The sequence below is a fragment of the Enhydra lutris genome, unplaced genomic scaffold (assembly GCF_002288905.1).
Source record: "Enhydra lutris kenyoni isolate GAN:26980312 unplaced genomic scaffold, ASM228890v2 scaffoldscaffold30, whole genome shotgun sequence".
NCBI lineage: Eukaryota > Metazoa > Chordata > Mammalia > Carnivora > Mustelidae > Enhydra > Enhydra lutris.
Genome location: NW_019154114.1, coordinates 9,248,481 through 9,271,677, shown reverse-complemented (window position 1 = coordinate 9,271,677; position 23,197 = coordinate 9,248,481). Strand labels below are relative to the sequence as shown.

Genomic DNA, 23,197 nt, shown 5'->3' with positions numbered 1-23,197 from the left:
CAGGAACAACCCCCCCCAACAGTAGCTAGGGAAAGAATCTTATAGAGCAGAGGTGGGAGCAGAGCAAGGAAGGTGTTTGATTGGCTATCGCTTAAGTGGTTGCATTATTTGGGAACCCCTCCTGAGCTGTTGTGACTGGTTTCCATTTGGGTCTGCTCACATAGTCTACTAAGGCATTAAGGTCACCTCAGTTTAATGGCTTCCTTGTCTAATTAAACAACTTACGTATCCACACATATACACACATACATTCCTACGTACATCAGTTTGTGATGTGTGGCCTAAGGCTCAGGAATAATGACGGCAGCACAGGAATGAGGGCATAGCTCCTCCCAGGGTGGATTGGGTGGGATGCTGCCTTAGGTCAGTGCCCCAGAAGCAGAGACTGAGAAAGGACTCAAGTGGATGGGATTTATTGAGAGAGAACTCTTGAAAGAAGGGAAGAACGCAGCAGGAAAAGGCAGAGGAAGGAGCTAAGGAAGGACATGGTGTCAGATGGAGCTGGGTCTTGACCTGATCTCACAGGGAGCTCTGGAATGAGGATTGCACCAGAGGTGGTCTCATCCTGGGCAAGGGATGGGGTGGTCCTTCGTACCCTCAGTTCAGTCAGTCGTTGGATACAGGCTGCCCCCTCCAGGTCGGGGAAGTGGAGGTGGGCGCCTGAGGCAATGGTGGTTTGTTGGAGGGCAGCTCTGATGCAGGGAGCAGCTCTGAGCCATTAGCAGGTGTCCTTCACGGCATGAGGGATGGCCCACCAGCCTAGCTAAGGGGGGTCTGGGAAGGGCACCAAGAGCATAGATGTCTAAGCTGCAAGTCTCAGAAAATCCTGACTCAAATGGGCTTAAACCGTGGGTCACCAGACTTTCTTCTGGAAAGATCCAGATTATGGTACATGTTTTAGGATTTTTAGACCACATAGTTTCTGTCACAATTCTTCCAACTCTGCCACTGTGGCAGAAAAGAAGCCATAGACAGCATGTAAATGAATGGGCATGGCCATGTTCCAAGACAAGTTCATTTATAGAAACAGGCATTGGGCCAGATTTGGCTCACGGGCCATTGTTTACCTACTCCTGGCTTAAACCATGAGAGGCTTCTAGTGAGACAAGCGCCACGAGAAGGCATGGCTCTAGATGAAGGAGGCCAGGTCCCCAGCTCTGCTTCTCTGCACTTCTCTGCCCCCCAAAACACCTTCATCTTCAGGCTGGCCTGCTGCTTTAACCATCCCATCTGCAAGCACCCACGTCGGGATGCAGAAAGGATCCGTCTCATTTGGCTCCTCCTGGGAGTAAGGAAAGCTTTGGCTGGAGTACTTTTAGCAGTCCTCCCCTCACATCCCATTGGCCAGAACTGGGTCACATGCCTGCTCATAAGCCAATCCCTGGCAAGGAAATTAGCCCATTTACCTGACTCAGACCAATCAGGATTTGCCTGTGACCCAAAGAAGCTGGGAGCAAAATAAGGGGGGCTGAACAAGGGTATTTTTGCATTTTCTGAAAATCAGATTTGTTGAGGTATAATTTATATACAATAAGCTGCACTGATTGGGAGAGCCAAGTTCTGGGAGCTTAGACGTTGTGCACAGCCATATAATTACCACCACGATCAAGATGGAGCATTTCTATTGCCCTTAAAAATCCCAGGCCAATTTGCAACCACGGGGATGGAACTAGAGGGTATTATGCTTAGCGAAATAAGTCAATCAGAGGAAAACAACTATCATATGATCTCCCTGATATGAGGAAGTGGAGATGCAATGTGGGGGGTTTGGGGGGGTAGGAAAAGAATAAATGAAACAAGATAGGATCCGGAGGGAGACAAACCATAAGACTCTTACTGTCACAAAACAAACTGAGGGTGACCGGGGGAGAGGGGTAGGGAGAGGGCGGTGGGGTTATGGACATTAGGGAGGGTATATGCTATGGTGAGTGCTGTGAAGTGTGTAAACCTGGCGATTCACAGACCTATACCCCTGTGGCTAATAATACATTATATGTTTATAAAATTTTTTTTTAATTTAAAAAAAATAATAAATTTTGGTAAAATATTTTTTTAAAAAAATCCCAGGCCACCCCTCATCTCAGATTCGTTTGCCTTCTTTAGAATTTTATATCACTGGAATCATCTATTAAGTATTCTTTGGGAGACCGGACACTTGCATTTTTAAAGGGGCTCCACTATCTGTCCCTCTAGCTGTGGGGGGGGGATGCACTCCTCAGAACATCCTTCTTCCCTTTTAAGGGGCTGTTCTCAGGAAGAAGAGCAAAATGTGGGTCCCACACTGCCTTGCCACTGGCCATTCACCACCTTCTGGCAAAGTGGGCTCTGCTCCCTGGCGGGGCCCTCCAGTAATGTCTCTGTGTCTCTGTGTTGCTCCCCGGCCCCCCGCAGCTGGCACAGATCCTGCCGACGGAAGAGAACTTCCTTTTGTGCTTTCGGCAGCACGTGGGCTCCAGCACGGAGTTTATGGAGGTGAGGCCAAGGCACTGCCTTTCTCCCATGCTCAGGGCCAGGCCCACCCCAGTGCCTGGGAGTGGTCCCCCCCCCTGGGGGGGGCGATGCTAAACCCCTTAGAGCTCCATGACTCAGAGTGTGGTCCCTGGACCAGCGCCGTCTGCATCACCATTACCTGAGTGCGTGTGAGAAACGCAGAGTCCCTGACCCACTGACTCAGAATCTACCTTTCAGCAAGATCCGCATATGATATGCGCACATCAAAGCGTGCAGAATACGGTGAGAAGTAAGTATGGGGAAGTACATGTGGGAAATGCCAGGTACACGCTTATCTCCCCTTTGGGAACTGGTCCATAGACATTTGCATCTTGCCGTATCTCAGAAATACTGCAGTGAAGAGACCTGTTTCACGTCCTTTGGCTTCCAGAGCTCACGCACTGTGTTCTCAATAACACTGGTGTCCCTTGAGGTCAGGGTTCCAAGGAGCATGAGTGGGGACCATGGATTTCTGGGCCATCCCAAAGCTGGAAAAGCCTGGGGAGGGGCGGAATTTCAGTTTGCAGCATCTTCCAGTTCTGATTCTTTTTTTTTTTTTAAGATTATATTTATTTATTTGACAGACAGGGATCACAAGTAGGCAGAGAGGCAGGCAGAGAGAGAGGGGGAAGCAGGCTTCCTGCTGAGCAGAGAGCCTGATACGGGATTCAATCCCAGGACCCTGAGATCATGACCTGAGCCGCAGGCAGAGGCCATAACCCACTGAGCCACCCAGGCGCCCCTTCCAGTTCTGATTCTTGACTGTGGTCTACACATCAGTGCCCCCCCCCCAAAAGAGATCTTTGCAAAAGAAACTCTTTGAAATCCTCAAGTGAAGAAGACCACCGAAACTCAATTTTTTTTTTAGTAATATTGAACCGATAGATGCAGCCATGTGAAATTGCTGATATTTGACCATTTTTGATTTATAAAAATTGGAAATTCCATATAATTCAACCAAATACATGACTAATCCTGATACCTGGCAAACTGCTGATTATTTCTTGGTATTTTTCTGGACTCTGCACCCTAGCTGTTCAGGATATGTGTCCCCCAGAGGGAAACTTAACCGATACCCCATACACACTGCCTGCTAGGAGAATGACTAGCCTTCAACTTGACTTGAGTTGCCATTCCTCGTGTTAAATCCATGTCCAGACACCGGTAATCCCCTCTCCGTGATTTACTGCCTAAAACTAATGGAGAGTTAGCCCAGAAACCCACACGGCATGGAGTTCCCCACATGGGTAGAAAATTGGTTAGAAAGAACCAATTCTCAGGGCAGAAAAGTCATTTTTTAAGTGGCAGCTTGCCTAAGCCTCAGATATGGATTTAATTTTATGGTGCCTTAAAGGATTTTCTCCAGGCTTTTCAAGATGGCCAGATTCCGTAAGCTAGTCATTGACATTCTGGATTCTGTTCTTAGTCCTTCTCTTGCCTGTCTTCTGGGGGGGGGTGGGGGGGGGGGGGAAAGTCTGCATCTCCTTGCCAGAGCGCTGCTTTTGTGAGAGTCCATTTTTCTGTCTGTAGAAAAGGGAGCCTTATGCCTGATGGTTCCTTCCCTGATGGGGAGGGAGGCAGCCCAAAATTGGTGTCTCTTCCACCTCTGATCTGGAAAATGGGGATGATGAATAGTTTGCGGGGGTGAGGGGAGCTGAAAATACTTAAAGAGAAGCAAAAAAGACCTTTCTCTCGCTGTGTCCCCCTCTCTCAAAGTCATTAGTGGTTCCTCTCTGTGTCGTTTATATGATTCCATATTCTTATCTGCTTTCATCCTTTAATCCACGGTATAGCTGAGACAACCCCCCTCAACCGAGTTTCCCGGGGACCCCACCATCCCGCAGCGCCACCCCCCTGGGCTTGGCCGCTTGTTCCATTTTCATCAGCTGGAAACAGGAATTGGTCCCTGTGCCGCCCTGAAAGGCTAGCGAGGGCAGAGAGCTCCGTCCCACTGCTAAGCACAACATTGTAATTTCTAATTTTAGTGACGCCTCAGGGTTTCTTTGAGATTTCACAAAGCCCAGGTCCCTTGAACTCTTTTCCTTGAATGGGAAGAGAATGACCCACTGATGGACGAGCACAAAGCACTGGAGGGAAGAGAAGTGAACGGGGAGAGCCTGGGGAGGAGGCGGGGCCAGGGGGGAGGGAGGTCAGAGCCGCTGAGGATCTCCGCCCCTCAACCCCGGTTAAAAAAAAAAAGCAAAAAGCAAAGCGATGCTTTGCTCTGAGTGAGGACTGGGGTGCCTTCAGGTTACCCTCCTTTTTTTTTTTCCAAGATTTTATTCATTTGTCAGAGAGAGAGAGAGAGGGCAGGGGGAGGGGCAGAGGAAGAGGGAGAAGTAGGCTTCCTGCTGAGCAAGGAGCCTGATGTGGGGCTTGAGCAGGTGCTCAACAGACTGAGCCACCCAGGCACCCCCAGGTTACCCTCCTTTTAGGCAACTTTAGCCCCAACTTTTAGGGGCTATCTGCCTATTTTCTCAGTCAAGACTCAGATGAGCTAAACTCTAAGGCACTGGGTACATGCAGGTGGTTGGTGACGTCGTATTTATAAACCTGCTCTTACTGGTTCTTTCTCAAGGGCAGGCTTTCTGGGCACAGGAAGGAATACTTGAATGGAACCAAAGCAGAGAAAAGACAATTCCCTGATCAAATACCATCTATCCAAGTTGTCCGTGGCATAAGTTTACATTTTTGCTGGGATTTGCTCATGTCTCATAACTTTTTAAGCAATCAGGTTAAAAAAAAAAAAAAAAAAACTACCAAATTCTCTGAGTCCACCACTCTCCCATGAGAATTACACAGCCTTGTTTGCTGGTATGGAAGAAAGGTCCTGGGTTATCTGCAAACTCACCATCCAGACAATAAAAGGGAGGCATGACATAGAGAAGGGAGGGGATGCAGGGGATCCAAATTTGGCAAAATAATTAGTACCTGTGATTCTTAGTAAACCTGGTGTCACCTGTGTTTGGTGTGCACTTTGGAGGTGAGGGAGAAGAGAGAAAAAGTCAAGGGAAGAAACCTTGAAAGAAAATAGAAAAAATATATTCAGGCACCAACTTAGATCAAAGATTTGGGGAAGTGGGGCCCTCTGGATTGATCAGGGAGAGGGGTGGTTTCCTTAAAAAACAGAGAAAGAAATGCTTTTTATCACACAGGTAGGGAGTAGCCTTGGGACAGTCTAAATGAGCTGACAGCACTACCACTTCTGTTCCCCTTTAGCTGTGGATGCCATGTGCACCATGATGAAGGGATGGAGGAGGGACCCTTCTGACCCTTCCAGAAGATTCTTACCCTTGGCCCAGGCCCCACCCAGACAATCAGAAGCTTCCAGAGCAGTAAAAGAACATGCTGTATACCCACAGCAAAAATTGGATCCACCAGATCCTAGTGCTAGAAGTTGCTTGGTTAGCACCTTAGAAAACCATAACCCTGTCCAAAAAAAGAAAAGAAAACCATAACCGTAGTTACAAAATGATCCAAAAAGAGACCCAGGCCAGTTAAGAGTAGGTAGATATCGTCCCAGGGATTTTTTTTTTTTTTCCTTCTCTGTGTGACCTTGGCCAAGACACTTTCCCCATTTCTTCATCTGTGACACGGAAGGTACTGGGCTAGACCATCTCCACATCCCCATCCCCCGGTAATATTCTTGAACATCAAGACCCAACCTGGTCCATTAAAGGGAATTGGAAGGAGGCTTAGAGGTATTGACGGGTCCTTGCAAATAGGTTGTTGTTCCCATTGCAGGCTTGGCGGAAGTATGACACGGACAGAAGTGGCTACATTGAAGCCAACGAGCTCAAGGTAGGATGGGCCTTGGGGAGGGTACGGAAGGCACAGAGAATAGGACTGAGGCCAGAGTGGTGGTAGGTTTAAGGAACCCAGGGAGGGAGGATATGTTGAGTGAGGAACATGGGTTTATGGAATGCTCAGGAATTAAGCCCGACTCCAAATCGGTGGACGTGTTCTGGACAGCCACGTGAATGAGTTACAGGGAGCCACGGGGCCAGGGAGCTTGACCAGACTCTACTCCTTTGCACATCAGTGCCCGGGACAGGCACCTTCAAGACAATTCCTGCAGATCTGTCTCCCACCTGTGAGTCTACCCCACCACCATCCCTCTGCAACCAGTGGTGCCCAGGCCGATGCTTAGCCCTGGGTCCTGGGCTCTCTAAGGTGCCAGAGCCAGTCTCTGCAGCCTCTCCTGGGGGCTGAAGTTGCATCCAGGCCTTCATGATCATCCCACAAGCATTAGGGATTAGGGAATCAGGAGGGATGTAAGCCATACAAATGGGAGACCTCAGAAAACAGTGTTGACTGACTGAAGGAGCAAGTAATGAAGGAGGGGCTGACTGCGTCAGGAGCTCTCAAGAGACCTTTTGTGTTCTAGGGATTTCTGTCTGACCTGCTGAAGAAGGCGAACCGGCCATATGATGAACCCAAGCTGCAGGAATACACCCAAACCATAGTGAGTGGGCAGAGGCACGGGACTGGGGCCCGCCCCACGCCAGCGGGATTCTGGGTTTCCAGGGTTCTGTGCTGGCTGTCTTCAGGCCTTGGTGAAGTGACTCCCAGTGGCAAAAGGGATGCTGGTCCCTGGCCTCACGCACCCTCTGTCTGAGATCCTCACTGAGCTAGGAGGAGACGGGAGCATCTGTTTCCATGACAACCTCCCCAGCTCTGGGAGAGGGTGGGCCTTTGCTGCTGGCCAGCCCAGCTCCTGACGCCCTCCCCCAAAGAAGAGGAGAGAGGACCAGGGACCCATTTAGACCCTGCTGGTCTCTGGCCTCCGGGTGACCTCAGAGGGGGCAGAGCACACCCACCCCTCTCCCTTCCTCTCTTATGCAAGGGGATGGCGGGTCAAGGTCCCCCATGAGAGGTCAAAGCAAATCACCCAGGCACCTCTGTCTGTCCCCAACAGCTACGGATGTTCGACTTGAACGGGGATGGCAAGCTGGGCCTCTCGGAGATGTCCCGGTAAGTGCCCGAGCCCACCCCAGGGTCACTTCTCCCAGGACCTCTGCCGACGGTTCTGTGCCACCCTCCCTGGCTCGAAGACCAGTCGGGGTGGGGGGAGGGCTGTAAGAAGTGACAGGTCGGGTGTCATGAAGCTCAAGAGCAAGCTAGAGAGAGTCCCAGCACCTCAGTGCATCCGCCTCCCTCCATGCAGACCTTGCCACTAATTCCTCCGTGCTCAGAGACGGTTTCCAGAACCACAGGCGTGGCTTCCACATCCCCTCCGTCCCGTTGTTCCAGCCTCTGCCCTGTCTCCTAAGCTCTGCTCTAACACTTCCTTTCCAGACTCTTGCCTGTACAGGAAAACTTCCTGCTTAAATTTCAGGTAAAAGAGCCTCTGCTTTTCTTCGCTTCCTCCCTTCCCTCAACCCCACACACTTCATGCTGCCACCCTCCTGTTGGCCCTCCAGCACACACGTGCGCACACGCACGTGCAGACACACACGCACACACGCAGCCCTGTGCCTGCTCACTTGTACACACATGCACCCATGCACGCATCCATGTACACACGCTCCCACAAGCACACAAACACACTCGCTCACACATGTGCATGCATGTGCACACGGACATACGCGCCCACTCGTGCACACACAAGCGGTGCGCTAATTTGCATACACACACTAGCATGCACACACGCACGTGCATGCACCCACACTCTCCCAGGCTTTTGCTTCTCTCTTTAATACCTCGGGCCTTACAGGGCATGAAGCTGACCTCAGAGGAGTTCAACGCGATCTTCACATTTTACGACAAGGTAAGAGGGAGAGCAGCGTCGGAGGGAAAAGCAGGGGGCCCGCCAGCGGGGGAGCCCCCAGCCACTGGCTCCTCTTTGTCCTTTCGGGGGAAGGAGGGGCTCAGTATTGCTCCCTTGTTTCCGGCTCATAATTTCACATCGGAGCCAACTGTTTTGCTAGGCAGTTGGAAGGGAGAGGACCCCCTCACCGCCGTCACCCCTTCCTTTGCTGCTTCACCTGTGTGACTCCAGTAGTCTCCCTTATAACCAAAGCCTGGAGGGTAAGCTTTAAATAGCCCCTGTGTTCATCCTGACATCTTAGGGAGTTAGCTAAATGCTTCTGGAACCTCATCTGTATTTTCAATGCAAATGCAAAACACCGGGACACACATTTGCCCTGGAGTGTCCCGTCCCTGCCTTGGCTGGGGAAGTCAGCAGTTCGGTGTTATTTTGACACCGCAGGGTGTGAACGCCTTCTGCACGGAGCAGAGGGAAGGTCAGACTCTGCAGGCTCCCTGGGAGGAGCTGGGGAAATCGGGAGGCCAGGTCAAGGGTGGCGGGGCCTGATTCTCGAGTTCTGTGTGCCCCTGCTCCCCACCGCCAGGACGGGAGCGGCTACATCGACGAGAATGAGCTGGACGCCCTGCTGAAGGACCTGTATGAGAAGAACAAGAAGGTAAGCCGGGGAGCCTCGAGGCCGAGGGAGCTGACCCTGGGGCAGGAGAGAGGCTTCTGAGGGAGGGGGAAAGGCCTGTGGGGTGCGTTCGCTCTCCTCTGATCACCCATAACTGGGCAACGGCAGTGTGGGGGCTGTTGTTTGGTTTCTGGATGGATGCTCCGTTGACGTTTCTTTCAATTGTAGTAAAACCCCCTTCGTGCAAAGCTTCTTCCCCATTTCTGAGCACCCCTCAGCAGTGCTGAGGACACCCATACTGTAATCACCACCCCGTCCAGAACGCTCTTCCTCTTGCAAAACCCAAACTCCACGCCCAGCAAACAAGAGCTCTCCAGCCCTCCCTCTCCCAGCCCCCAGACCCTCAGGCCCCCAGACCCCCACCAGGCTACAACTTGACCGCTTCCGGCACCTCCTACAAATGGTGGCATCCAGGTCCTGTCTCTGTGACAGACCTACCTCACTGAGCATAACACCTTCCAGGTTCACCCATGTTGTGGCAGTGCCGACATCCTTCCTTTTTTTTTTTTAAGATTTTATTTATTTATTTGACAGAGAGAGATCACAAGTAGGCAGAGAGGCAGGCAGAGAGAGGAGGAAGCAGGCTCCCCACCAAGGAGAGAGCCCGATGTGGGGCTCGATCCCAGGACCCTGGGATCATGACTTGAGCTGAAAGCAGAGGCTTTAACCCTCTGAGCCACCCAGGCGCCCCGACATCCTTTCTTTTTAAGGCCGAGTAATATTCCAGGGTTTGTGTCCAGCACTTTCTATCTGTTCAGCCATCCCCAGACACTCAGTGTGTCCCCACCTGTTGGCCCTCTACAGTAGTGCGATGATAAGACGCTGGCAACCCGACCGCCATCAGAAAAGACTTTCCCCACAAAGAGAGTTGGGAGAACTTCCAATAATAATATATGTTCATTGAATTTAAATTTACAAAAAAAAAAAAAGGGGGGAGTGATTTGGGAAAGAAGGGGCCAGTGGGAGGTGAAGATATTTCTCCCTCTGCCCCTCGCCCGCCTGTGTGTGCATGTGCGCTCTTTCCCTCTCAAATGAATAGATAAAATCTTGAAAAAAAAAAAAAATGCAGAGTCTGGAGGAGGGCAAGAGGCTAAGAGGAGCCACGGAAGCATTTGTTCCCCTCAAAGAAAAGGCAAAAGGCGGGGAATCAAACTATTACTTTGCCTGGTGGTGTTGCTTGAAGGATAGCCCGCAGGCGGTGGGCTCCTCTCAGGGCTGGAGGGCCGGTGGCAGCAGGGGACCAGGAGCCCACAGCTGTCCTAGCAGCCACCTTCCTTCACCTCCTGGGATGCCTTTCTCTAAGCAAATGGTTTTGCCGTTTTCTTTAATTAGATGAGGAACACTCCATACTTCCTCACGTTGCCTAACCGTCTTGCCTGCCAGGCACAAGCTGAATTTACTGCTCAATTTCAGGGGAAAACATTCACTGCGGCCTGAATCTGTCTCCCCTGCCACTTGCTTACTTTCTGGCCGCTTCACCTTTGTCCTGAATATCATGATTCATTTCTTTCATCCTACGTTTTTTTTTTTTGTTACCTACAAATGCTTTCTGAAAGAGGCAGAAAATAAATCATAAGTAAGCACATGCTTCGTAGGAAGAAGGGGGTCTTCACTAGGTGTTTGAACTCAGCGGACTCCTTCCTGGCACCAAACTCTAGGAGAAAATTATTTATGCAACCTTATGTGTCCAAGGAATGTTGGCATCCTAGTGGAAAATATCTTCAACTGTAATTGTATTAATGAGGCATCATTATTCTCCATGTGGTCCTGCTCGACACCTGAGGTTGATCGACCCTGAAGGCAAGCATTAAATCTTGGGAGTGACCTCAATTTTCTGCTCTTCACCTAACTTTTTTTTTTTTTTGTTAAGACTAATTTATTTGAGAGACAAAGAGAGCATAATGGGGAGAGGGAGCAGAGGGAGAAGGCCAAGGAGAAGCAGACTCCCTGCTGAGCTAAGAACCCAACGCTGGGGGGCGCCTGGGTGGCTCAGTGGGTTAAGCCACTGCCTTCGGCTCAGGTCATGATCTCAGGGTCCTGGGATCGAGCCCCACATCGGGCTCTCTGCTCAGCCAGGAGCCTGCTTCCCCCCCTCTCTCTGCCTGCCTCTCTGCCTACTTGTGATCTCTCTCTCTGTCACATAAAAAAATTAAAAAAATTAAAAAAAAAAAAAAAAAGAACCCAACGCTGGGCTCTATCCCAGAACCCCAGGATCATGACCTGAGCCAAAGGCAGACGCTTAACCCAGCTGAGCCCAGGTGCTCCTAGGTTCTTTCTTAATTACCACAAAATACAAATCCTACAGCCACACAGGTTCACTCAAGATATAGAAACAAAAACAGGTGTTGAGGGTTAGGAAGCAACTCTGAAGGTTGGAGAACAATGATACAGTCATTTACCTGGGAGTCTTCCACCTGCCCTAAGCTCAGGATGTGGTGCCTGGTGATGGGAGAGCAGGAACCAGTAGAGAGAACCATAGGACTGGAAATAGCACCTATGCCGGGAGGGGATCGGGCCGTGTTCTGTGAACCTACATGGCAGGTGCACATTCCATTTGGATGGAGCGAGGTCTCGGACATGGATTCTGAACAGATTCATGTTTGAGGTCCCTGAGGGACAGGCTGGTGCGATCAAACCTCAGTATTTTTTTTAAAGATCTTTTTTATTTTTTTGACAGCGATCACAAGCAGGCAGAGAGGCAGGCAGAGAGAGGCAGGGAGAAGCAGGCTCCCTGCTGAGCAGAGAGCCCGATCAGGATCCCAGGACCCTGAGATCATGACCTGAGCCGAAGGCAGAGGCTTTAACCCACTGAGCCACCCAGGCGCCCCAAACCTCAGTATTTCTCACCACTCCTGGGGCCACTGCAGCTCACTAAAGCCTTCCTCAGCTTCAAGCAGAACTTCTAGATATAGAAAGTGAGCATAGCCCTCTCACTGAATCGGCGTGGGGGGCGGGGTGGTTCTCCAGCTCTGTGTTGATATATGGGGTCCCTTCCTTGGCTCCTAATTTGAATGGTGGATAGTATAGCAAACTAGGAGGTATTTCCAGGGACTTCAGACCTTTAGGGAAGATGCTCCCCAAAGCTAACGATGCTTGCAAAGTGCCTTTGGGGTGGCTGCTGGCACAGAACCAGGAATCAGTAACATGAGGGGATGTCCTGGGACCCTGTAAAGGCCTGACCTTTGAGCACTCAAAAAAGAGGTGACTGAGGACAGGCAAGCCAGACAAAGAATTACGTAGACTTTGAGACTTGGGAGACCAAGGATATCGTGGCTGTAGAGTTGGTCCAGTCCTTTAGCAAATACCATAGTTTTTATGCTTCCGTTTTTTTTTATTAGCTGAATGGAGATAAAGACCATCAGCCTGAAAGGGGTGGTGAAAAAAGGAAAAGAATGAGAGAGAAAGGAAGGGAGGGAGAAACGAAGGGAAGGAGGGAGGGAGGAAGATCTGCCAACATTTTCAAGACAAGAGGAGGGAAGAGGCGGGGGAGGGAGAAAGGGAGACAAAAACATAGTGTAAGTGATGGCTCCTCTGTATGTTAGCCCTGTTGGTTATCTGTACCCCAATCAGTTATTGTAAAGCATGTATTCGACCCAAGGCATATTAGGTATTGATGTTCTAATGTTGGCCTCCATTTTACATGAGACAGTGGCCCTATGTCCATGGCTCACCTGTCCTCGTGGCCTTTGAATGGCCACAGAAGCCTGGGAACAAGAAGTAGGCAGGAGAGCTTTGTTGCTGGGAGGCGGCAGGAGTTAGGATTCCTTGTTTAAATGGGGGAGGTTTAGGAAAGTATTTTCCGTGGGGCCGGGGGACAAGATCAGGGAGCTTCCCTGGTGTTCTCTTCCTCACCTACAAGGACCCACAGCGAGTACCAGAGCCCCAGGGAGACGAGAACTTGATACAAGGCATGCAGAGATAGGGACTAGCCGATTTGGGAGGGCACGCTGTGTGTCAGGGGCCGCACTGCCCATCGTTTGCGTTCATTCCCTCAGCTAACCATCCTAACTCCTCAATGAGGCAGACGCTGTTAATGTACCCATTTTACAGATGAGGCAGCTGAGCTGAGACTCAGAAAGGTTGACTACTTTCCCCAAAGCAAGGCAGCCAGTAAGAGAGGGTTTAACGCAGGGCTTTCTGACTCCAAAGCCCACGTTTGCTGGGATGGGAGAAGAGGAGCATTCTGGTGGATGTGTCTGTGAATGAGCAGAAAGGACGCTCCACTGGAGCCATCCAGTGAGGGGCTCTTTCTCTCTCCGTGTGTCTCCTAGGAAATGAATATCCAGCAGCTCACCAACTACAGAAAGAGTGTCATGTCCTTGGCTGAGGCGGGGAAGCTCTACCGCAAGGACCTGGAGATCGTCCTCTGCAGCGAGCCCCCCATGTAAAGCGGGGTGGGGGGCTGTTTCTCCGCCTCCCCCAAACCCTGCCCCAGCTGCCCTGCCACTTCTCCCCGGACCCCCGAGATCGTGAGCACCCCTCCTCCGCCCCTGCCACCTGCACCCACCAGCCTGCAGAGCAGGAGAGAGAAGAGAGGAGAGGAGGGTGGGTTGCTGACAGGCCTCCAGGTGCCCTCTCCAACCTCCCCGGACCTGACCCGACTCGCAGGCTGCTCTGCCCACGGAAGTGCACCACCCTAGTGGGCGGTGGGCGGGGACATGGGCGGAGCTTCCCTGCCCCTCTTCGCTGTGATGCATGAGCTCCTCTGCTGTATGATCTAGGCTTCTCTGTCCCACCGAGCGGACTCTTCCCTCCCACTCCCCTCTCCCCGGTGCCACCACCCACCCAAACTCCCTAGTTCCACCCACCACCTCGCTAATGGCATAGCTGTCTTCTCGGAGTCCCTGTTCGTGGAGGGTGCTGGCCCTTTGTCTTCTGGACTCAAGCGTGCTCCTTTGCTCTGTGGGTTTCTTGTCTCCTTGTTTACCAAAGAAGAGTTTACAGACAATAAAGTGGAAACGTTCTGCGTGGAAGCTCACCCAGTTCTAGTCAAGTGGTCAACTTCTCTCTGCAGGCAGCAGCTCTCGATGAGAAGAGCGCCTGTCCTATGGGGTGGGGAGGGGGGAGCCATTGGGACCACCCAACTGGGCAGTAACCACAAAAAGCAGGGGCGTAGGACCCCAGGACTCTGGGCTTTCCCTCGTCATCCCCCGCCTGTCTCTTCACCAACCTGTCCCTTCTTTGCTGCACGTCTGTCTCTTCACCTCTGAGATAATGGGAGCAGCGATCCCTTCCCTGAAAGCGAAGTGCTCTGTATTATGCTAAACGGTGGACCTGAAGTATCCCCCACTCCTTGGAGAGAGGTGCTGTGACCGCCTCTACTGCACAGAAAAGGAAACTCAAGATCGAAGAGGTTAAGGAAGAGCCCCGCCTCTCATGGCCAGTGTGGGGCAGAGCCTCTCATGGCCAGTGTGGGGCAGAGCCCGGGCACGCTCCCACACACACTGGACCCACGTTCTCTCTAGGAGGGACACCAGCTGGGTGTGGCAACAGTGGGACTAGGTGATGTCCTTCAAGCTGGGGACTCCTCCGACCACCACAAAGCCAACCTCTCCTCCTCACAATGTAATGAGCCCCACCACTCCTCAGATGCCCCATGGCAGGGGGCCAGCCTGGCCCAGGCATCCACAGAGTTGAGATCCTAGAATACAGAAATAACTAATTTTTTTTTTAATGCAATCATTCATGGTCTACAGGATGCATTTTGACATTACATTTAATGCTGCAGGATTCCTATGCAATGGATCCTGTTTTCAGACAGAGAACCTCCTCGGTGAGGCCCACCCTGATTAAATTGCAGCCACTGCACCCCATGACCCCTAGTTCCTGCCGGCAGCATTGTCCCCCATGGCCCCGTGAGCATGTGACCTGGTATGTGTTCCAGGCGCTCCCCCAGCCAGAGTGGGAGTTCCCGAGGGCGGCAAGCTCCCCCTGCCCATACCTGCTCCACCCCATTCCTCCCAGCGTCCCCACCCAGTACCCCAACACTGTCCTGCATTAGGGGCCCCCAAAGATGTCAGGACGTAGTCAATATGTTCTCTTACCAGGCAAAGGGGCATTAAGGTCCAGGAAGGAATTAAGGTTGCTAATCAGCTGACTTTAGGGAGATCACCCCAGTGCCCCCCAAGTAATCCCAAGGGTTCCTTAGATGGGAAAGAGAGAGGCAGAGGTCAAGGGAGGCACTGTGGGAAAGGTTCGGCCATACCAGGTGGAAGCCGGAGGCATCCAGAAACTCAGCGAAGCAGGAATAGATCTCCCTCAGAGCTTGCAGAAGCCCCTCAAGGCTCTGACAGCAGCCCATTTTGGACTTCTGAGCGGTAAAATAATAGCGTGTGCTGTTTTAAGGCCCCAAGTCTGTGATAACTGTGATAAATGCAGCAGCAAGAGCCTATGAGTCCACTGCAGACACACAAGGTTGCCCAGGTCCAAAAGCCAGAGGCTTCCTCGACCCCCAGGTGGGAGTTCCCGGCTGCCCCAGGACTCTCAGGGACTCAGCTGGTTCCAAATCTGGGAAGTCCTACTCAGCTTTCAGAGAAGGTGCCCGCCTGGTGCGCTGTCCCCTCCTGCGGGGACGGGAGTTCTCCAGACCTGGCAGACACCTTAGGGGCACAGGTCTGTCTGCCACGCTGACCCCCAGCAGAGGCAGGAAGACACCAGAAAGTGTCTTCGAGCGGCGAGCAAACACAAAAAAGACGGACATCACTGGGGCGCCGGAGTGGCTCAATCCGTTAAGCATCTGAGTCTTCATCTCAGCTCAGGTCTTGATCTCAGGGTTGTGAGTTCAAGCTCCGTGCTGGGCTGCACCCTGGGCAGGGAGCCTACTTGAAAACAAACACAAGATTGACATCGCTAGCCACTGGCGAGATGAGATACCATTACACACCAGAGGGAACCAAGTATCGTTTTTAAATGCCTTATTTCTGTTTCGAAAAGCAGAGTCTACTAAATTGTGTGGATTACAGGGAGCCCAAAGAAGAGAAAAGTCTTCCCCACAGAACCAGAAAAATATAGAGCCACAAGACATTATTAGTTTAAACACAAAAGCACAATAAAATCCCCACATCATTTCATGCAGTCCTACGTAATCCATTCTTGTTCCACTGGAGCTTGGATTAGCGGTCTGCTTTCAGGACTCCGTCTTGCTTCTGGAACAAAGAGAGTTCTGGAAATCCTGATGCGGCCCACAGGGCTAGTCGGAGAGCTGCTCTAGCGACGTCTGCTCAGAAGCCCGCAACCTTGAGTCTATTCTTTCAAGGCAGGATGGTTGGAAGTACCTGGTACAGTCATTCTTCATGAGGCTGTAGGACTGTCCCTTGTCTCAGACACACGAACTGCATCCTGGGGCTTAGAGCAGAGCCCCCGGGGAAGCGTGTCCCAGAACAAGCTGTACAGTGTTGCCCCAGAACGCCTGTATGACAAAGCCTGTGTAGCTGTGGTTTGTCTGTTACTCTCACCAGTATCACCAGAATGGAGGAGAGGACATGTCTCTATCTGAGGACAGTGCAGAACTATTTCCTAAGATTTTAGACGGGCGCTTCCCCTGAAGGTACACACATATGTGGGCAGTGAGGGCACTGACAAATCTCCAGGGACTTCCCATCACTCACACTCACTCACAATTCTTCTAAAATATTTACACTCACATTTCATCCATATAAGCTTAACTTCAGGAAGGCGGAACGTGTCTTCTGATCTGACAACTCCTCTAGTGCAAATCTTATGACAGGAACACTTCAAACCAACCTAATAATTGCTAGCATCCCTCTTTTAATAAGGAGCAAACCCAAATCTTTGTGATTTTCCAGGGCTCTTCTGGGGCACCTCAAAGACCACTGCAGGTGTAGAAGATATCCTAAAAAGTTCCCTTTCCTCTGTTTTCTTTTCCCCTCTACTTATTAAATTATTTGAGAAGGCAAACATCTAAAGAGTTGTCAGATGAGATCTGGACACCTGATTAACATATGATCATGGGCGCCTGAGAAATAACCCGTTGGTCACCCAGGTCAAAAAGTGCCAACTGTTGAAAGTAAACAGACACCGGGCTAATGAGAAGCCCTCTGTCCCCATAAAAACTTGCACATAGTGTTCACAGCAGCATTATTCATAATAGCCAAAGACTGGAAGCAAGTCTAATGTCCATCAAGCAACAGACCAACAAAGTACAATACATCCATACGAGGGGATGACTGGAGAGTCGCCCACAAAAGGCAATGAAGTGCTGACACGGCTACAACACGGATGAACCTAAAAAATGTGACACTACGTAGAAGAGGCCAGACAAAAAAGGCCCCATCTTGGGTGATGCCATGTATACTGAGAGGCCAGGAGAGAAATGGAGTCATGGTTGCCAGGGGGTGGGGAAGGGGTACCTTAACAGGGAGCGACCACTAGTGGGCGCAGGGTTTCATTTTCAAATTGGGAGCTGGGGAATTAATTAGGGCCCTAACAATAAGGAATTCATTAATTAGGAATTAATTCTGTCTGGAATCAAGCAGAATTAGATAGTGGGGATGGTTGCACAACCTAATAATATACTGAAAACCACGGACCAAAAATAAGTGAATATCCTCTTCGTTTCCTTAAAAAAAAATCCTTATGGATTATGAAATAAGTAAAATAAACAGGAAATGCCTGTTTATATACATATACATATATACATATGGCATGTTCATAACGGATAAGTTTTTGGTTTTTTGTGTTTTAAAATCACCTATCCTACAACAGGACAAATTCAACATAAAGCACCAAAAAGTGTTCTGGTAAGACACAGAGTCTCTGCTATCTAGAATAACCTTCCATACTGCAGGCAATGATCAGTAAACCAGGGAGGCAAGCCCATCAAACCTAGCAAACTCTCCTACAATACACTACATTTCACCGTTTCTCTTCAGATGCAGGTTTTATAAAGCAAGACAAATGAAATTCACTTTCCAAACCTTACCCTTCATAGTATCCTTCTGGATCCTGGAACAAACAGACACCTTACTACAGGGCAAGGAGTCTGCAGGGTCAAAACTATTTTCATAATAATGCCAAAATATTATTTATCTTAACTTGCAATGTTTTCACCATTTCTATTTGCAAATGAATAAAAAAAATTTGTAAACGTCTGTTTTGATTTCTAATGGAGCAAGTATCGATAGTTTTAACCCACATAAACAAAAGCTCTTGGGGTAATCTCAATACATTTTAAGAACGTAGAGCAGAAGACCGCACCTTAAAACACAGTGCTAAAGGAGGAAGGAAACAGAATAAGAAATGGCATTAACAATTTCATCTATGTGAACTAAATGTGCTTATACACAAGACAGTAATGATGTTTTGTTACAGCAGAGCGTTAAAAAAAAAAAAAGGACCCCCACTGAGCATCCCAAATGGCTGTCCCCAAGGGAGATGAATGGCTGTGGGAAATCTCACCCAAAGGGAGTGCAACACCAAGAGAGGGACCCGGCATAGACCACTGATAATGACCTGCCAGGAACTGAGAAGTGTGCTTACATTAACCCTCTGCATGTGGGAGGTGAGGATCTCAAGCCCCCACCCCCAAAACAAAGTACCTCTGGGCTCCCCCACTGAGCTGTAGCTGCCCAGGACAGAACGGACACCACACACTGACCCTCTCATAGGCTCCAGCACCACCTCCTTCCTAAAGACATATCACCTGGAGGCGTTTTTCCAGCAAATCCAGGCACAGTAAAGAGCAGGGAAACATCCACACCCACAAGCTGGGAGGGATTAGCTCCCAGGACAGGGAAGGCAGGTCCGGGTAGGTAGAGAGCTCAGAGGCCATGCGAGCATCTTCACTATGTTCAGACCACCTCACTGGTGACCAGAGGGTTGGTTCAGTTGCAGGGATGAGGGCGGGAGTGCCAGCCAGTGGGGAGGCACGTGCAGGAAGCCTCCGCCATCCCGTTCAGCGGACGTTTTTAAGGTGCATGAGTTAAGAGTGTCATGGTGCCCAACTGGGGGAGGTCGTGGGGGTTAGAAAAAAGCAACCCAGCAGAGACAGAAAAAATCCTGACTGGAGGGCCAGAGGCTGGGAGAACAACGCTCTTCAAAAGGCACAGAGTAATCCACAAGTTCAGGGCCACGGAAAGGAATGTACCAAAGGCAGCATGCTCTGTTGTGTGAAAACACCAAGAAAACCATCACGACAACATCAAATAAGGAGCTGGTTTCTGCTTAACGAGTGCCCTGACCAGGAGGAAACTCACCAGCTGCCAAAGCAGCACATTCCGCTGTCACTCAGCTGGGTTCTGAGACCTGTCACGGGCTGACAACCATTTTCTGGGGGGTTAACTACAACCATGAGTTGTGCTGCACCCGTGCCGGGGGTGACAGAGCCAAGAACCAAAGCGCACCTGTCCCCGCCTGCCCAGAGCTCCCGGTCTGATGAGATGGCCGATGATCACACGGATGTTCTTGCCTTGAGTCCCATACAGAAAGCCTAATCTCGCCCTCCTCATCCCATTGATTTTAAGATGGCTCCTTCCCTTCCCACCCGCACCCACCCTCTACCCCCGATCGTCAACCCCCGCCTCTTCCACAGCTCCCTCAGCGAACTGCCCCTCATCGGGACGAACCACGTCAGTGATTCGTAGGGCCCAGTGCTAAAAGAAAACACATGGCTTCCTTCTTCCAGAAATTATAAAGAATTTCAAGACAATGACAGCAGAGCATTAAACCAAGCAGAGGGGGCAAGTCCCTGAAGCCAGCGCCCCGCCATCCCCACCCCACCCTGCCCCTCTGGGACGCGGAGAGACCAGTGAGCTGCTGACCACCAGCCCTGGGCCGAACAGGACAGGCCTGCCTGCAATCCTCAGTCCCGGGCTCTCACCACTAACTGCTCCGAACAGGACCCAGAATCTCACGGACTCCCCCCTCCTTAAAAGGGATCGATACAATTTGTTAGAGCAGAAACTGCAAACAGATTTTAAAGGGTTAAAGGAAAGCAAGGTTTTGGAATGGAAATTTTAAAAACCAAAGTGAAGTTCTGAAGGGTTCTTCTTCCCCCACAACAAAACCCTGCTCTAAATCACCAAAGGCGGAACCTGGCTTCAGGGCGGGAGCAACCCCCAGGGTTACTGTCAGCACCCGGGAAGGAGAAACTGAAGTCAGGGACAGCCTAGAGGGCACAGTCTTAGTCCCTCTCCAAAGGTGGCCTGAGTCCTGAGAAGCCGGGCTGCTGCTTGCGACTCCCCTTCCAGGGCCCCTGTTTCTTTGGCCTCTGGTTTCGTGAAAAATCACTGAAGTCAGGAGACACTCCTCGGAAGACAGGCTATTTCATCAAAGACCACGCAGCTGAAGCCACAGCTGGATTAACCGGGAAGAAGAGGAAGAGCCACAGGCAAAAGAAATTGGCCCCAAAAGGTGAGGAGGCTACAAAAGCTCCGGAGAGTTGACACGTGCACCGCATCCCTCCACCAAGGAGGCTGGACAGGAGTCCACATCCCCGGGGGCGTTTACCATGGCTCACACCGCCAACCCCCTCCCCCACCAGCCTCCGATGCACCACGAGTCAGAAAGCAGTTTAATCCCAGGATGAGAAAAGACAAAGTCTGATGATCGTGTCTGACCATGATCATCCCAAGACAGAAATACTGTCCACCCTGGCTTGAAACGGGCAGCCTCTTTCTCTTCCACCAGGATAGGGAGGGGCCACCAGGGCGTAGCGGGAAGAACAGGGAAGAATATGTATGGCTCAGACACTACCCAAAAATCGAGAAGAGCATCATACAAGCCTTCAGGAGGCCGCTGGCATGGCTCTGCAGGGTCATGGCTCTGCAACACAGAGTCGGGAAGAAAGAGGGTGGTTTGAGAAAGATGCAGCCGTCCAGTCCCCCGCGGGACCATGGGGCCGTTGGCCAGAACTGCGAGAGGGCATGAAGCAACGAAGGAGGCAGGTGCTCCCTGCCCTGGGTGGTTGCTCGCATGCGGCAGGAAGGCAGCACCCCGCAGGCCCTAATGAAGTCCACAGGCAACACGTCATGGGCACGCACAGACAGCCCAGCAGGAAGGGAAAAGAGCAGAAGCTGCTTGAGGAAGGGAAAATGAACCAGGAGGAAATCCAGGCCCTGGAGAAAAAACTAAAAAAACAAAAACAAAAACAAAAAACAACCATCAAGAAAGGTCCTGTAAAATATACAGTTGCATTTTAAACTGGAAAGCCATGAAATCCCATCCACGGCACAGGACATTACAAGAGCTCTTGCCACAGAAATGGGATGCCTCCAATCCGAGATACGTTTTAGGACAAACACACCAAGATGGAAAGAGAGCGTCAACAAACAGTGTCCCTCAAAACAGCTCCAAGAAGTAAGCAGTCACCAGAAACTTCCTGGAAGGTGCCCTCAATGACCAGAGTGCTCCTCTAGCCCAGCTACCATCACAGGTGGGGTCTGCCTCTTGGCATTGAAAATAAGCCAACCCATAGGGTCTTCTTGCTGAAGGAGTCCAACCTGGACTAGGAGCCCCAACACCAATTCCTAGGGGTCATCTGAGGCCTTGAGGGCATGGCAGGCCTCCTCGCTGGCCCAGCTGGGGTCCCACCAGTAGAGGCAAGAAATCCTTCTCCTCTGAAGAGCTGGATGCCACAGGCCACCTGCTGTTTCCATCGTCTCCATGACTTCCAAGATGGAGATGCCCAGCCCACTGGGGACAGAGATCACCACCCCACCCAGAAGGACTTCCTGTCCTTCCACCTGTTTAGAAAGCCCACAGTCCAGCAATTTTGAAAAACCCTTTGCCAGGATTTTCACTGGACCCCATGTGGACCGTGCACAGAAGGAGGCAGACAAACGAAGGCTCAGAACCTGTGGTTCTCCTTAGACCTACTGAGAAAACACAATCTGCACCTTCCCCAAGTAAGAACATGCTTTTGCCCAAGAGGGTGCACGCAGACAACAATCTGAGGCTTGGGGGTTCAAAAAACTGTCTAAGCACTACAAAGACCATCGCTCAAACTGCTTCCTTCCAGCGCCAGCAATGAGCCAAACCATAAGATTCTCCTCATGGTTCACTGGAGGAGCCTAGCCTCCACCAGGGTCCAGGCCTGTCTGAGGTCTCGGGCCCCCGACCTCGTCTCTGTGCTTCGCTGAAACCCTTCACTTCAGCAGGCAAGTGCAGGAGAACCACAGTGTCAGTGTCAAAGAGGACCCAACTCGGTGCCCACAAAGATGGCCAATCCAGGGCCAACCCCGTCATCGCCTGCCCCACCCGTCCTCCCTGGCTCTTCTAAATGAGATTGTGGCCCCACCAGTGGAGACCGGATCCACTCTAGCATCAGCTCGACCATCTACAAGGCAAGACCGTCTACACAACAACTCTACACTGTTAGGGCGATTTGCACCACAACCCTTGGTGTTAGCTTGTCTGGCTTGAAGAAACTTCCTCTCTGAGAGGCCCATTTGCAACTAACTTCATCACAGATATCCCTGCCCTGGGGCTGCCACGCCCATCTGCCATCACAAGTCTCCTACTGCTCAGCTCTAGGATGACCCACAGCATCTACTTGGTCCACACGGAACAGCATCCAAGTGCATTCTTAAGAAACCCCGGGACAGGAGCCGCATTTGCTCTGCCCAGAGCCATCTTAATGCCTTCCAAGCAGCCAGCATCCTTGCCAGGGTGCCCACACCTTACGGGACCCTAGATGTCTCCGCATGTAGGTTACATCTATCCTGGTACAGCCATGGTGTCCCCAGGCGCTGGTTGGAATCTTAATCACCGTGCCCACAGGACCAGCTGTGCAGATGACAGCCCAGGCCACCGAATACAAAGGGGACTCAAATGACCACGCTCAGTGCTACCGACACACACCTCGGCGAGCTGGACGCCATGCTGCTCCTGAACCCGGGTGTTACTGACAAGACCTCCCAAATCCCACAGGGCAAACACCAGCCGCTTCGTTTAAGACAATCTGTCACCCAGAGGCGCTCCCGGCTGCAACCCCAACATTTCCGAAGCTTGCTTCTGATGCCCGCTCCTGGGCACCCTGGTCCCGAGACAGGGGGCCTTGGTGCTGGCAAACCCATGGCTGAAAGGACCTGCCCCAAAGCAAGCTCCACAGCATTTAGGAAAAAAGCAGGATGCCCCAGCACGAGGGTACCCGTGCCGAGAATCCTAAACAGTGGGAACCTCCAATGCTTCCGATTCCTTTTCCACATCTGTTTCTTGCTGGGTCTTCTCCTTAAAACCCTTCTCTGGCCTTTCCCCTGAATGTGGAACTACACATATGAGGTCTGTGGTTTAAAAAAAAAAAAAAA

General features: G+C 51.1%; 1 protein-coding gene across 1 annotated transcript in view; it reads left to right on the top strand.

The window, feature by feature from the left end:
- Nucleotides 1-13,911, top strand: part of LOC111152990 (calbindin 2) — a 28,902-nt gene extending 14,991 nt beyond the window's left edge. Inside the window, exons 4-11 of the mRNA XM_022511782.1 lie at nt 2,392-2,472; nt 6,235-6,291; nt 6,878-6,955; nt 7,409-7,464; nt 7,789-7,828; nt 8,207-8,260; nt 8,844-8,915; nt 13,205-13,911. Of these exons, the coding sequence (XP_022367490.1) occupies nt 2,392-2,472; nt 6,235-6,291; nt 6,878-6,955; nt 7,409-7,464; nt 7,789-7,828; nt 8,207-8,260; nt 8,844-8,915; nt 13,205-13,321 (555 nt within the window). The 3' untranslated portion in view covers nt 13,322-13,911. The remainder of the gene's footprint in view (nt 1-2,391; nt 2,473-6,234; nt 6,292-6,877; nt 6,956-7,408; nt 7,465-7,788; nt 7,829-8,206; nt 8,261-8,843; nt 8,916-13,204) is intronic.
- The last annotated feature ends 9,286 nt before the right edge of the window (nt 13,912-23,197 follow it).